The sequence below is a fragment of the Pseudoliparis swirei genome, unplaced genomic scaffold (genome assembly GCF_029220125.1).
Source record: "Pseudoliparis swirei isolate HS2019 ecotype Mariana Trench unplaced genomic scaffold, NWPU_hadal_v1 hadal_25, whole genome shotgun sequence".
Taxonomy (NCBI): domain Eukaryota; kingdom Metazoa; phylum Chordata; class Actinopteri; order Perciformes; family Liparidae; genus Pseudoliparis; species Pseudoliparis swirei.
In genome coordinates this window covers 368,337-382,881 of record NW_026613261.1, presented here as the reverse complement: position 1 = coordinate 382,881, position 14,545 = coordinate 368,337, and the positions used below count along the sequence as shown (strand labels likewise).

Below are 14,545 nucleotides of genomic sequence, written 5' to 3'. Positions count from 1 at the left end.
TAATCACACACATTTAATACACACCCCTTTTTAATTTCACCCTTTTAATACCCAATTTTCACAAAAAAAATTTTGCCACAAAACCCAAATGACACCCCCCAAAAACCCACACACCAGGAAAACTCCCAAATAACCCTTCGGGAAAAAAAAGGCGAAGAAACCTGGGGGAGAGCAACAGAGGAGGACCCCTTTTAATGGAAAAAACCAATAGATGTAATGTGTACAGAAGGACAGAAGAGTTAAAATACATTCAATGAATATGACAGAGTGTATGAATAGTTCATAACCCTTTTCCACATAACCCCCACATCCATCAGGCAGATGGCGGTGGGGAAAGGGGGGCACCAACAGGACAGGGGCCAAGTCATGAGCGGGAAATTTTACGACCCGGGCGATCCATCAGGCAGATGGAATCCCGCCTCATAGGGTCCGATGACCCCATAAACCCCAAAAGCAAAAGGCCCCGGGAGAAAGCAGAGTTAGTAAGGGGATTGAGAGATGAAAATTCACCCTTTAAAAGGAGAGAAAAAGAGGAGATAGGTACTCAGTGCATCCTAAAACCCCCCGCAGCTATAAGCCTATAGCAGCATATCAAGGGCTGGACCAGGGGAAACCTGATTCAGCCCCAACTATAACCCAAAAAGGAAACCCCCAAATCTACTTAAACGAGGTGACTGTGTCTGCCTCCCGGACTGAAATTGGAAGCTGGTTCCATAAAAGAGGAGCTTGATAACCAAAGGCTCTGGCCCCATTCTACTTTTTTAAAACTCTAGGAACTACAAGTAGTCCCCCATTTAGTGACACCCCTAGTGGGGAATATGGACGACAAGCCCTTAAGAAAGATGGAGCATCACCAATCAAGGCTTTGTAGGTTAAGAGAAGAATTTTAAAAGTGATTCTTGATTTTACTGGGAGCCAGTGCAGTGCAGCTAGTGCAGGAGTGATGTGATCTCTTTTCTTAGTTTTAGTGAGAACACGAGCTGCAGCATTCTGGATCAACTGAGGGACCTAAGAGATTTATTAGAGCAGCCTGCTAATAAGGAGTTGCAGTAATCCAGTCTCAAGTAAAACCCTGAACCAATTTTTCTGCATCTTTTGAGACAAGATGTGCCTGATTTTGAAATATTACGAGATGAAAGAATGCAGTCCTTGAGATTTGCTTTACGGGAGTTAAAGGACAAGTCCCGATCAAAGATAACGCCAAGATTCTTTACAGTGGTGTTGGATGCCAGGGCAATGGCCCACAGAATCCACATCACCAGATAATTGATCTCTGAGGTGCTCAGGGCCGATTAAAATTACTTCGGTTTTGTCTGAGTTTAACATCAAGAAGTTGCAGGTCATCCATGTTTTTATGTCTTTAAGACATGCTTGAATTTTACAGAGTTGGTTGCTCCCCTCTGGTTTTATCGATAAATATAGTTGAGTGTCATCTGCATAACAATGAAAGTTTATGGAGTGTTTCCTGATAATATTGCCCAAAGGAAGCATGTATAAGGTAAATAAAATTGGTCCAAGCACAGAACCTTGTGGAACTCCGTGATTAACGTTGGTGGTTATCGAGGCCATTTTTTAAAATACAAACTGAGATCGATCTGATAAATAGGATTTAAACCAATACATGTGCCTGCCTGAAATGCCAATCGACTGCTCCAGTCTCTGTAACAGGATGTCATGGTCAATGGTGTCGAATGCAGCACTAAGGTCTAACAAGACCAGGACAGAGAGGAGTCCTTTATCTGCTGCCATTAAGAGGTCATTTGTAATTTTCACCAGTGCCGCCTCGGTGCTGTGGTGTTTTCTAAATCCTGATTGAAATTTCTCAAATAAACTATTATGATGTAGAAAGTCGCACAACTGATTTGGACCACTTTCTCAAGGATCTTGGAGAGGAAGGGGAGGTTAGAGATCGGTCTGTAGTTAGCCAATACCTCTGGATCCAGAGTGGGCTTCTTCAGGAGAGGTTTAATAACAGCCACCTTGAAGGAGTGTGGTACGTGGCCTGTTAGCAGAGACACATTGATAATATCTAATAGAGAGCCGCCAATTAAAGGCAAAACGCCTTTTAAACAGCCTCGCCGGGGTGGGGTCCAAGAGACAGGTAGACGTGTTCAAGTAGAAACCTGAAAATAATTGGTCACGGTTGATAGGAGAAAATCCTCCAAATATACACCAGGGCATACAGCGGTTTCAAGGCCATTCCACTTGAGGACAGATTGGCACTGGTTATGGGCAAGAGATTATTAATCTTGTCCCTAATAGTTAAAATCTTTTCATTAAAGAAGTTCATAAAGTCATTACCACTAAGGTTTATAGGAATGCTCGGGCCCCCAGAGCTGTGACTCTGTCAGCCTGGCTACAGTGCTGAAGAGAAACCTGGGGTTGTTTTTATTTTTTCTATTATTGATGAGTAATAGGCTGCTCTGGCATTACGGAGGGCCTTCTTATATGTTTTAAGACTATCTCGCCAAACTAAGCGGGATTCTTCGAGATTAGTTGAACGCCATATGCTCAAGCCTGACGCTTGCTTCAGTTTGCGGGTCTGAGGGTTATACCAGGAGCAAACCCCCCTTCCTCACTGTCTTCTTCTTCAGAGGGGCTATCGAGTCCAGTGTCAAAAAATTGGGGTTTAAAATTTTTTGGGAAATTTTAAAAAAAGGGGGGAAAAAAGGGGGGGGGAAAAAAACCCCCCAAAAGGGGGCCCAAATTTTCCCCCCCAAAAGGGGGGTTTTGGGTTTTTTTTCCCCCAAAAAAAAAGGGAAAACCCCCAAAAAAGGAAATTTTTTAAGGCCCCCCGGGGGGGGGAAAAAAGGGGGGGGGAAAAAAGGGGGTTTTTTGGCAGGGGAAAAAAAACCCCCAAAAAATTAAACCCCTGGGGGGGGGCCCCAAAAAAAAGGCATTGGGGGAAAAAATTTTTTTTTTTTTTTAAAAAAAAAAAAAAATTTTTTTTAAAAGGGGAAAAGGGGGGTTTTTTTCCCCTTTTCCAAAAAAAAATTTTTTTAAAAATTTTTTTTTTAATTTTTTTCCCTTTTTTTAAAATTTTTATTTTTTTTTTTTTTAAAAAAAATTTTTTTAATTTTTTTTAAAAATTTTAATTTTTTTGGGGGTTTTTTTTTGGGGGAAAATTTTCCCCTTGGTCTTTTTTGGGGGGGGGGTTTTTTTTTTAAAACCCCCCCCAAAAAAGGGAAAAAAAAAAAAATTTTTAAAAAACCCCCTTTTTTTTCCCCAAAAAAAAAAAAAAAATTTTTTTCCCCAAAAAATTTAAAAAAAAGGGAAAAAAAAAAAATTTTTTAATCCCCAAAAAAACCCCAAAATAAAAAAAACCCCAAAAAAAACCCCCAAAACCAAAAAAAACAAAAAAAAAATAAAAAAAAAAATATAAAAAAAAAAATAAAAAAAACCCCCCAAAAAACCCCAAAACAAAACACCCCAAATAAAAAAAAAAAAAACAAAAAAAAAAAATTTAAAAAAAATGAAAAACCCCCTTTAAAAAAAAATTTTTTTGGGGGGCCCCCAAAACAAAAATTTAAAAAAAAACAGGGGGGGAAAAAAAAGGGGGAAAAATTTGGTTTTTTAAAAAAAAAAAAGGGCCCTTTTTTTTGGGGGGGTTTTCCGGGGAAAAACTCCCCCCCTCTTTTTTTAAAAAAAAAAAGGGGACCAAAAAAAAAAAAAAAGGAAAAAAAAAACAAAAAAAAAAAAAAAAAAAAAAAAAAAGGGGGAACAAAAAAAAAAAAAAAAAGGCCCGGGGGGAAAAAAAAAAGGAAAAAAAAAGGGAAAACCCCCAAAAAAAAAAAAAAAAAAAAAAAAAAAAGGGCCCCAAAAAACCCCCCCCCCCAAAAAAAAAAAAACCCCCCAAAAAGGGCCCCGGGGGGCCCCCCCCCCCCAAAAAGGGGGGGGTTTAAAAGGGGCCAAAAAAAAAAAAAAAAAAAAGGGAAAAAAAACCCCCCGGGCCAAAAAACCCCCCAAAAAAAAAACAAAGGCCCCCAAAAAAACCCCCCCAAAAAAAAAGGGAAAAAAAAAAAAAGGAAAAAAAAAAACCCCTTTAAAAAAAAACCCCCAAAAAAAAAAAAACCCCCCCCCCCCCCCCAAAAAAAAAAAAGGAGGAAAAAAATAAAAAAAACCCCCAAAAAAAAAACCCCCCCCAAAAAAAAAAAAAGGGGCCCAAAAAAACCCCCCCCCAAAAAAAAAAAAAACCCCCCCCCAAAAAAAAAAAGGGGCCAAAAAAAGGGGGCCCGGGGGGAAAAAAAGGGGGCCCCAAAAAAAAAAAAAAAAAAAAAAAAAACCCCAAAAAAAAAATGGAAAATGGAAAAAAAAAAAAAAAAAAAAAAAAAAAACCCGGGGGAAAAAAAAAAAAAACAAAAAAAAAAAAAAGAGGAGGAAAAAAAAAAAAAAGGGCCCCCCCCAAAAAAAAAAAGGGGGGAAAAAAGGGAAAAAAAAAAAAAAAAGGGGAAAAAAGGGGGGGGAAAAAAAAGGGGGGGAAAAAAAAGGGGAAAAAAAAAAAAAAAAAAAAAAGGGGGAAAAAAAGGAAAAAAAAAGAAAAACCCCAAAACCCCAAACAAAAACACAAACAAAAAAAAACCCAAAAAAAAAAGGAAAAAAAAAGGCCCCAAAAAAAAACCCCCCAAAAGAAAAAAAAGGGGGGAAAAAAAGGGGGGAAAAAAAAAAAAAAAAGGGGGAAAAACCGGCCCCAAAAAAAGGGGGGGCCCCCCCCCCCCGGGGGGAAACCCCCCAAAGGGGAAAAAAATTGTTTTTTTTCCCCAAAATTTTTCCCCCCCCGGGCCCCAACCTTCCAAAATTTTAACCGGGGGGGGTTTTGGGGGGGGGGGGGAAAAAAAAAAAAAAAACCCCCCGGGGGTTTTTTCCCCCCGGGGGGGAAAAAAAAAAAACCCCCCGGGGGGAAACCTTTTTTTTTTTAAAATTTTTAAATTTTTTTGGGGGGGGGGAAAAAAACTTTTTTTGGGGGGGGGGGGGGAAAAAAATTTTGGGGGGCCCCCAAAAAAAAGGGGGGCCCCACCCCAAAAAATTTAAAAAATTTTTTTAATTTTAAATTTTTAAAAAAAAAAAAAATTTTAAAAAAATTTTTTAAGGGGGGTTTTGGGTTTTAAGGGAAAAAAAATTTTTTTCCTTTTTAAAAAAATTTATATATAAAAAAATTTTAAAAAAGAAAAAAAAAATTTTTTTTTTTAAAATTAAAAAAACAATTTGGATTCAAAATTAAAAAATTTTTTTTTTTTTTAAAATTTTTTTTTTCGTTAAGGGAAAAAAAAAAAAAATTTAAAATTTTTAAAAAAAAAAAAAAAACCTTGGGTTTTTAAAAAAAAACCCTTTTTTAAAAAAAAAAAAATTTTTTTTGTTTAAATTTTTTTTTTTTTTTTTTTTAATTTGGGAAAAGGGAAAAATTTTTTTTTTTTAAAAATTTTTTTTCTTTAAAAACCCCCAATTTTTAAAAAAAAATTTTTTAAAAAATTTTTTAATTTTTAAAAAAAAAAAAAATTTTTCCCCAAAAAAAAAAAATTTTTTTTTTTTTTTTAGCAAATTTTTTTTTTTAAAAAAAAATAAATTTTTAAAAATATAAAAAAATATAAATAATTTTTTATATATTTTTTTTTAAAAAAAAAAAATATTTTAAAAAAAAATTTTTTTTTTTTTTTTTTTAAAAATTTTTATAAAAAACAATTTTTAAAAAAATATTATAATTTTATTATTTAAAAAAAATTTTTTTAAAAAAATTAAAAAAAATTTATAAATTTATTTCTTTTTTTTTTTTTTTTTTTTTTTTTTTAAAAAAAGCCAAAAAAAATTTTTTAAAAAATTTTTTAAAAAAAGGGGGGTTTTTTTTTTATTAAATTTTTAAAAAAAAAAGGGGAAAAAAAATTTTTGGGGGGGGGCCCCGGGTTTTAAAAAATTTTTTTTTTCCCCCGGGGGGGGGTTTTAAAAAAAAGGGGGGGGAAAAAAAAAAAAAAATTTAAAAAAAGGGGGGGGGGGTTTTTTTGGGGGGTTTTTTTTAAAAAAAAAACAAAAAATTTTTTAACCCCCGGCTTTAAAAAAAAAAAAAACCTTTTTAAAAAAAAAAAAAGGGGGAAAAAAAAAATTTTTGGGGGGTTTTTTAAAAAACCCCCCTGTAAACCCCGGGGGAAAAAAGGGGGGGAAAAAAGGGGAAAAAAAAAAAAAAAAAAAAGGGGGGGGGAAAAAAAAAAAAAGGGGAAAAGGGGAAAAAAGGGAAAAAAAAAGGGGGGGGAAAAGGGGAAAAAAGAAGGGAAAATTTTTTTTTCTTTCCCCCCCCCCGGGTTTTTTTTTTTAAAAAATCTTTAAAAATTTTTTTTTTTGGGGGGAAAAAACCCCAAAAAAGGGGGGGGGGGGGGGGGGGAAAAGGGGAAAAAGGGAAATTTTTTGGGGGGGCCCCCCCTTCCGTGGTTTTTGGGGGGGGTTTGGGGGGGGGGGGGGGGGGGGGGGGGGGGGGGGGGGGGGTTTGGGGGGTTTTTGGGGGTTTTTTTAAGGGGTTTTTTTGGGGGGGGGGGGGGGGGGGGTTTTTTTTTTTTTGGGGGGGGGGTTTGGGGGGGTTGGGGGGGGTTTTTGGGGGGGGTTGGGGGGTTGGGGTTTTTGGGTTTTTGGGGGGGGGTTTTTTTTTTTTTTTTTTTTAATTTTTTTTGGGGGGGGGGGGGGGGGGGGGGGGGTTTAATTTTAAAATTTGGGGGGTTTTTTTTGGGGGGGGTTTTTTTTTAAAAAAAGGGGGGGGGGAAAAAAGGGGGGGGGGGAAGGGGAAATTTTTTTTTTTTGGGGGGTTTAAAAAAAAAAAATTTTTTTTGGGGGGGGGAAGGGGGTTGGGGGGGGTTTTTTTTTGGGAATTTTGGGGGTTTAAAGGGGGGGTTTAAAGGGGGTTAAGGGGGGGGGGGGGAAAGGGGGGGGAAAGGGGGGTTTTTTTGGGGGAGGGTTTTTTGGGGAAGGAAAGGGTTTGGGGGGTTTAAAAATTTTTTGGGGGGGGGGGGAAATTTTTTTGGGTTTTAAAAAAGGGGGGGGGGGGGGGAAAAAAGGGGGGGGGGTTTTTTGGGGGGGGGTTTTTTTTAGGGGAGGGGGGGGGTTTTTTTTTTTGGGGGGGGGGGGGGGGGGGGGGGGTTTTTTTTTTTTGGGGGGGGGGGGGGGGGGAAATTTTGGGGGGTTTTGGGGTGGGTTTGGGGGGGTTTTTTGGGGGGGGTTTTTTGGGGGAAAAGGGGGGGGGGGGGTTTGGGGGGGGGGGGGGTTTTTGGGGGGGGGGGGTTTTTTTTTGGGGAAAAAAAAAATTTAAAAATTTTTAAAAAAAAAATTTTTTTAAAAATTTTTAAAGTAGGGGGAAAATTTTTTTTTTAAAATTTTTTAAATGTTTTTTTTTTGGTTTTTGTGGTTTTTTTTTGGTTTGGGGTTTTTTTTTTTGGGAAGGGGGGGGTTTTTATTTGGGGGTTTTTTTTTTTTTTGGGGGGGGATTTTTTTTGTTTTTTTTTTTTTTTTTTTTAAAAGGGGGTTTTGGGGGGGTTTGTTTTTTTTGGGGGGTTTAGGGTTTTTTTTTTTGGGGGGAAATTTAAATTTTTTGGGGTTTTGGGGGTTGGGTTTTTTTTAAATAAAAATTTTAAAGTATAATATATATATAGATACATATATGTATATATGCAGATGTAAATATGTATATATGTATAAATATATATATTTATGTATTATATACTGTATATATAGATTTATATATACAGGACTGTCTCAGAAAATTAGAATATTGTGATAAAGTTCTTTATTTTCTGTAATGCAATTTAAAAAACAAAAATGTCATGCATTCTGGATTCATTACAAATCAACTGAAATATTGCAAGCCTTTTATTCTTTTAATATTGCTGATTATGGCTTACAGCTTAAGAAAACTCAAATATCCTATCTCTAAATATTAGAATATCATGAAAAAGTATACTAGTAGGGTATTAAAAAAATCACTTGAATCGTCTAATTAACTCGAAACACCTGGAAACACATTTTCAAATGTTTGATTTTGTTTTGCTGTTATAAATCTTTTTTTTTACTTGGTCTGAGGAAATATTCAAATGTTATGAGATAGGATTTTAGAGTTTTCTTGCTGTAAGCCATAATCAGCAATATTAAAAGAATAAAAGGCTTGTGAATCCAGAAGAATAAAACATTACAGAAAATAAAGAACTTTATCACAATATTCTAATTTTCTGAGACAGTCCTGTATATATATCTATAGCTTGCTCATATATTTTTATATATATATAAATAAATATATATGTATATATATTTATATATTATATATAAATGTATATATAAATATGTATATTTATATATAAATATATATATATATCTTGCTGATATATAGACATAGATAAATATATATATACATATATGTATATATATATGTATTTATTTATATATCTAAATATGTATTTATATACAATATATGAAAATACATTTATAAATGATATATATCTAGATTAATATATATATATATATATATATATATAGCTTGCTCATATATATATATTTAAATAAAAAAGACTTTAGCTGAGATCTAGTGCAGCAGCACCTTTGGCCACATTAGGTGGGTTTTTTTGCTCCTTTATTAAAGTGCGTTGATGAGCAGAATGCCAGGAGGGAATCGAACCCGTGGGCGAGCGTGGTCGGATCCACAGGCTACTGCTCTGCAGTGGTGTTCCTGCAGGTGGTTCATAGTTTTAAATGGAAAGTGGAACCGTTACCGCTTTAAAAAATATGCGGAAAATGACAATAGCCCAATTAAATCAAAACGCTCAGGAAAAACTATGCAGATTAGAGGAAGATAATTAGCATAGTGTACTTAAAATGAAAAATTAAAGACAGCTGGCCCACAGTGTTGAAACCCCGTGTTTCTATATCACTACACCAGAGTTAAATATCCTGCTGTCAACAATCATCTGACGGCTGAAGACTGGAGAGAGAAAACGGCTCTGAGAGAGCTTTATATCATGATCCTCTACCTGTCAATCATCTGGAGAGGAGGAGGAGGAGGAGACGAAGAAAGAGGAAGAGGAGGAGAAGAAGAAGAAGAAGAAGAAGTAGGAGGAGGAGGAGAAGATGAAGAAGAAGAAGATGGAGGAGAAGGAGAAGGAGGAGTAGAATATGATGAAGAAGGAGTAGAAGAAGAAGAAGAAGAAGAAGGAGAAGAAGAAGAATAAGTGTTTTAATCTCTTCTCTCACCTCCTGGGTTCCTCCTCAGAATCAATTTACGGATCTCGTCGTAAACGAAGATGAGGAGGCTGTACGGGAAGGCACAGAACCACCACATGGGCCTGAGGGAGGGAGAGGGGGAGGGAGGGAGGGAGGGAGAAACAAGAACCATTAAGACCTCAGAGTCTGCTGCTCATAGCTCGTGGGGTGTGGGGTGTAGGTGTGGGGGTGTGAGTTGTGGGGTGTGGGGTGTAGGTTGTGGGGTGTAGGTTGTGGGGTGTGGGGTGTGGGTTGTGGGGTGTAGGTTGTGGGGTGTGGGGTGTAGGGGTGTGCTGGGGTTGTAGGGGTGGGGTGTGGGATTGTGGCTGGGGTGTAGGTTGTGGGGTGTAGGTTGTGGGGTGTGGGTTGTGGGGTGTAGGTTGTGGGGTGTGGGGTGTAGGTTGTGGGTTGTGGGGTGTGGGGTGTAGGTTGTGGGGTGTAGGTTGTGGGGTGTAGGTTGTGGGTTGTGGGGTGTAGGTTGTGGGTTGTGGGGTGTAGGTTGTGGGGTGTGGGGTGTAGGTTGTGGGGTGTTCAGGGGGTGGGGCAGGCAGTCAGGCGTGGGGTGTGTGCAGGCTGTAGGGTCAGGGGTGTGGGTAGGTGTGGTAGGCTGTGGGGTGTCAGGGGTGTAGGCTGGGGTGTAGGTTGTAGGGTGGTGTAGGGTGCAGGCTGTGGGGTGCAGGCAGGAGGTGTAGGGGTGTAGGGTCAGGGGTGTAGGTCAGGGCTGTGCGGGGCCAGGGGTGTAGGTTGTAGGTCAGGGTGGTCAGGGTGTGGGGTGGGCTGTGGGGTCAGGTCAGGGTGTAGGTGTCAGGTGGGCTGTGGGTGTGGGGTGTGGGTCAGGGGTGTAGGTTGTGGGCCAGGGTTGTAGGGGTGTGGGCAGGGTGCAGGTCAGGGGTTGGTGTAGGCCAGGGTGGGGTGTGGGTTGTGTGGGTTGTGGGGTGCAGGGTTGTGGGGTGTGTAGGGTGGGTGGGTTGTGGGGTGTGGGGTGGGGCTGTGGGAAGGTGGTGTAGGGTCAGGGTTGCAGGCTAGGTTGTGGGGTGTGTGGGGTGTAGGTTGTGTAGGCTGTGGGTTGTCAGGTGTGTGGGGTCAGGGTGGGGCTGTGTAGTGGGTGTAGGTCAGGTCAGGGTGTGCAGGTTGTGGGGTGTAGGTTGTAGAGGTGCAGGGCTGTCAGGCTGGGGTGTAGGCTGCAGGCTGTAGGGCTGTGGGGTGTGGGTTTGTGGGGTGTAGGCTTGTGGGGTGGGGCAGGCTGTGAGGTCAGGTGGGGTGTGGGGTGTAGGCTTGTGGGTTGTGGGGTCAGGTCAGGGTGTAGGGCCAGGGTGGGTTGTAGGTTGTGCAGGGTGTGGGTTGTGGGCTGGGGGTGTAGGTTGTGGCCAGTGGTGTGGGTTGTAGGTAGGCTGTGGGGGTGTGGGGTGTAGGCTGGGTGTAGGGGTGTGGGGTGTGGGTTGTGGGGTGTAGGGTGTGGGGTGTAGGTTGTGGGGTGTGGTCAGGGGTCAGGTTGGCCAGGGGCAGGCTGGGTGTGGGTGTAGGCTGTGGGTCAGGTGTGGGTTGTGAGGCAGGTTGTAGGGTTGGGGGGTGGGGTGTAGGCTGTGGGGTGTGGGTTGTGGGGTGGGGGTGTAGGTTGTGGGGTGTAGGTTGTGGGGTGTGGGTTGTGGGGTGTAGGTTGTGGGGTGTGGGGTGTGGGGTGTAGGTTGTGGGTTGTGGGTTGTAGGTTGTGGGTTGTGGGTTGTGGGTTGTAGGTTGTGGGTTGTGGGTTGTAGGTTGTGGGTTGTAGGTTGTGGGTTGTGGGTTGTAGGTTGTGGGTTGTGGGTTGTGGGGTGGGGGGTCAGGGGTGTAGGTAGGTTGTGGGGTGTGGCCAGGGCTGTGGGTGTGGGTTGTAGGTTGTGGGGTGTAGGTTGTGGGGTAGGTCAGGGGTGGTGTGGGTGTAGGTGGGTCAGGGTGGGGGTGGGGGTGTGGGTTGTGGGGTGTGGGGTGTAGGTTGTGGGGTGTGGGTTGTGGGTTGAGGGGTGTGGGGTGTGGTGGGTCAGTCAGGTGTGGGGGGTTGTAGGGGTGTGGCCAGGGTGCGGGGTGGGGGTGGTGTGCAGGTCAGTGGGGTGTGGGTGTGGGTTGGGTGGGGTGGGGGCAGGTGTGTGGGGTGGGGTTTGTGGCGTTCAGGGGGTACATGCGGAGCGCCACGTCCATCCCGGGGCAGTAGGACAGGAAGGCGGCCAGGCCGGTCTCCACGAACAGCCCGAAGATCAGGATCCGGTTCCTGTCGGGCGGAGGAGGGAGGAAACAGGAAACAGGAAAGAGGAAACAGGAAAGAGGAAGGAAAAGGTTCAACACACTCAACATGTGGAGTACGAAGCTCGGTCTAAAGCTCGGCCTTTCAGATCTTCCTCTTTTTGATTTCCACAACCTGGCGTCCCCCCCCCCCCCCCCCCTCACTTCATGCCCTGTTGGAAGAGGGAGTTCCTGCGGGTCTTGCAGATGACGAGGTCGGCCCACTGCACCACCACCACGCTGATGAAGAAGGAGGTGTGGCAGGTGAACTCGATGATCTTCCTCTGCTCGTACGTCTGCGAGGGGGAACCAACACAGGTTGCATTCATATGAGTAGTAACCACCTCCTCCCACCTCCTCCCCCGCTCCTCACCCACTGCTGCCCGTAGCTGTCCTCCACGTCGTTGATGTCGCGGCTGTCCCACCGGACCCGGATCCCCAGCAGGTCCCTCGGCAGGAAGCCGTTCTCAGCCAGGATCACGAAGTAGGTGAAGAACCCGGCGAGGGCCTGGATCATCCCTGAGGGGGCGGAGCAACAGGTAGGTGTTCTGAGTTGTATTATCTTTGACACTTTGCATACCATCCCCCGTACCTTTTATCAAAGAAACAATCACCTGTAGAGACAATCATAACAAAGGATGAAGACTGACTGGTAGGTGTTATAAGTCCCAGGATATGTCGACTCATCAAAGGACCTGAAGACAAACGTCTCCTTCTGGTCCTCCATCTTGTTTCCCTTATATACATGTTGTTGTTTCATTGACTCTTCAGTTCACCGTTAGTAGACTCCTGAGGGACTCCGGGTCACGGGGACTCTTCAGTTCACCATTAGTGGCCCCATAAGGGACTCCGTGTCACGGGGACTCTTCAGTTCACCATTAGTGGACCCCTAAGGGACTCCGTGTCACGGGGACTCTTCAGTTCACCATTAGTGGCCCCATAAGGGACTCCGTGTCACGGTAACTCTTCAGTTCACCCTTAGTAGACCCCTGAGGGTCTCTCCGTGTCACGGGGAATCTTCAGTTCACCATTAGTAGAACCCCTGAGGGGCTCCGTGTCACGGGGACTCTTCGGTTCACCATTAGTGGACCCCTAAGGGACTCCGTGTCACGGGGACTCTTCAGTTCACCATTAGTAGACCCCTGAGGGACTCCGTGTCACGGTAACTTTTCAGTTCACCCTGTGAAGAACCATGTTGTTTGGGGAACGTGGACGTCGAAGCCCTGCTCAGTTAGAGTTTAATTATTAAGTCTAACAATTAAATGAAACCAGGAACTTATTGAGTATTAATTTGAACATTGAACTACAGAGCTGCCAACTCTCACGGTTTCACGACACGCTTTGACAGCCACACGCCTCACGCCACACAACCAATTTCTCACGGCAAAAGAAATTCTGATTTTGGGCGAGGCGGCGTTGGTTTCTTTCAAACTCATGACGATAGATGGCGCTAATGAGCGCATCTATAAACCTATTCGCTGCATAGACATCCTATTTACCCCAAAGAGTCCCGGAGTTAACAACAGAAGAAGATTTTCAAACAGACACAACGAGCAGAGACTGGTGTGTTAATGCAGGGCTCTCAAGTGTCACGCATTGAGCGTGAGACTCACATTTCGTCCACGTCACGACTCCCGCCACCACATCGATTTCACGCTGAAAAACTCGGCTATTTAATGTCTTAATGTGCCGCAGCACGCAAACATGAGCCGCTGCCCTCACCGTGGAGGAATCAAGCGCTCCCCTGGAGTTCTGCTGTGAGGAGCCACTTATCAGCCAATCAAAAAAAATAAATGGGCTACACAATAGCCAATCAAAAAAAAACCTATCTGGGTAAGATTTAATCCAGCAACCAATGAAAATAAAGCATCCTGGATAGATATGTCACTCTTGCCCATCTTCAAAACTTAAGAGCCCTGTTAATGACATGTGGTTCAATTAAGTTCTCACTCTCTTAAACTTTAAATCTTGAAATAATGTGTTGTGTTTGTGCGTGTGATTTTGTGAGGTGATGTAAACTCAGCTGTCATAAGGAGCAGCAGGAGAGCACCGTGTTAACCTCTTGGTATACTGCATGCTCAAAACATCAGAGCATTGTTTGTTACGGCTGCCCACATAGCATTTATCACTTTATTTACAGGCCTAGGAAAAGGACCCTCAAAAAATGTCCGCACTTTGAACAAGCAAGATGTATTATAAAGAATTTAACATAAAGACAGGACATTTGTGCAATAGAATTAGGCATGTTTTTGTAAATGAGAGTAGAGTTATGAAAAAACATTTTAATTATTTACGGTAGCAAAGATGTCTCGTAAAAGACCTTTGCCAGGCCAGAATGCAGGGTACAACATGGGTACAACGCCACATTAATTCAAATTTCCTGATATTTGAGCCACCAACGTGTGTGGCTGCGTGCGCGGCAAAATTTTGGTCACCCCCGACAAAATCTCACTCCAAGGTTTTTTGAAAAGTTGGCAGCTCTGAACTATAAGATTTCACCCATTTTATTTGATGTTTTAAAGACTTCTTTTACAGGCATCACGTACATTTTGGGATTTGAGTCGCGTCCTATTCGACGTGATTATTTGACAGTTTTTTAGTAGGAAAAATAACAAGATTTATAGATATCAAGTGTTTCTTAAGGCAAACAGCTGTGTTGACAGCACCGCCGATAACACAGGCGGTCCCACTGCTTCGCAACACTTATTTACAGGAGCTCTAACAAAATGTGACAAATAAATTGACCCCAGAAAGAGCTTCTTCCTGGCGCTCCGGACAGTCGGCAGCGGTGCACTTAATATCTGTCTTGCAGAACCTTTCCTGCCTCTGCACTTGTCAGACTGGGCGTAACGTTTTCCCCAGGAGGCACTCAGAGCCTGAAGTCTTCCCGTACAATGAAACCACCCACAGGTACACTCACCGCTTCACCACCTCGGGATTGGACCCTCTCGGCCGCAAAGGATTCTGGGTCGGGAACAGCATAGAAAGGCAATGCACCCAGACGTCCTGCTATACCATGTAGTGGGACGTACACTACTGTTCAAAAGTGTGGGGTCACTTAGAAATGTCC

The 14,545-nt window shown here is 42.5% G+C and overlaps 1 protein-coding gene across 1 annotated transcript in view; it reads right to left on the bottom strand.

The window, feature by feature from the left end:
* Window positions 1-9,137: 9,137 nt before the first annotated feature.
* atp1a2a (ATPase Na+/K+ transporting subunit alpha 2a) overlaps window positions 9,138-14,545 on the bottom strand; it is a 61,744-nt gene continuing 56,336 nt past the window's right edge. The window contains exons 20-23 of the mRNA XM_056410484.1: window positions 11,849-11,994; window positions 11,641-11,771; window positions 11,363-11,464; window positions 9,138-9,302 (exon numbers count right to left, since the gene is read on the bottom strand). Coding sequence (XP_056266459.1) covers window positions 9,194-9,302; window positions 11,363-11,464; window positions 11,641-11,771; window positions 11,849-11,994 — 488 coding nt within the window. The 3' untranslated portion in view covers window positions 9,138-9,193. The remainder of the gene's footprint in view (window positions 9,303-11,362; window positions 11,465-11,640; window positions 11,772-11,848; window positions 11,995-14,545) is intronic.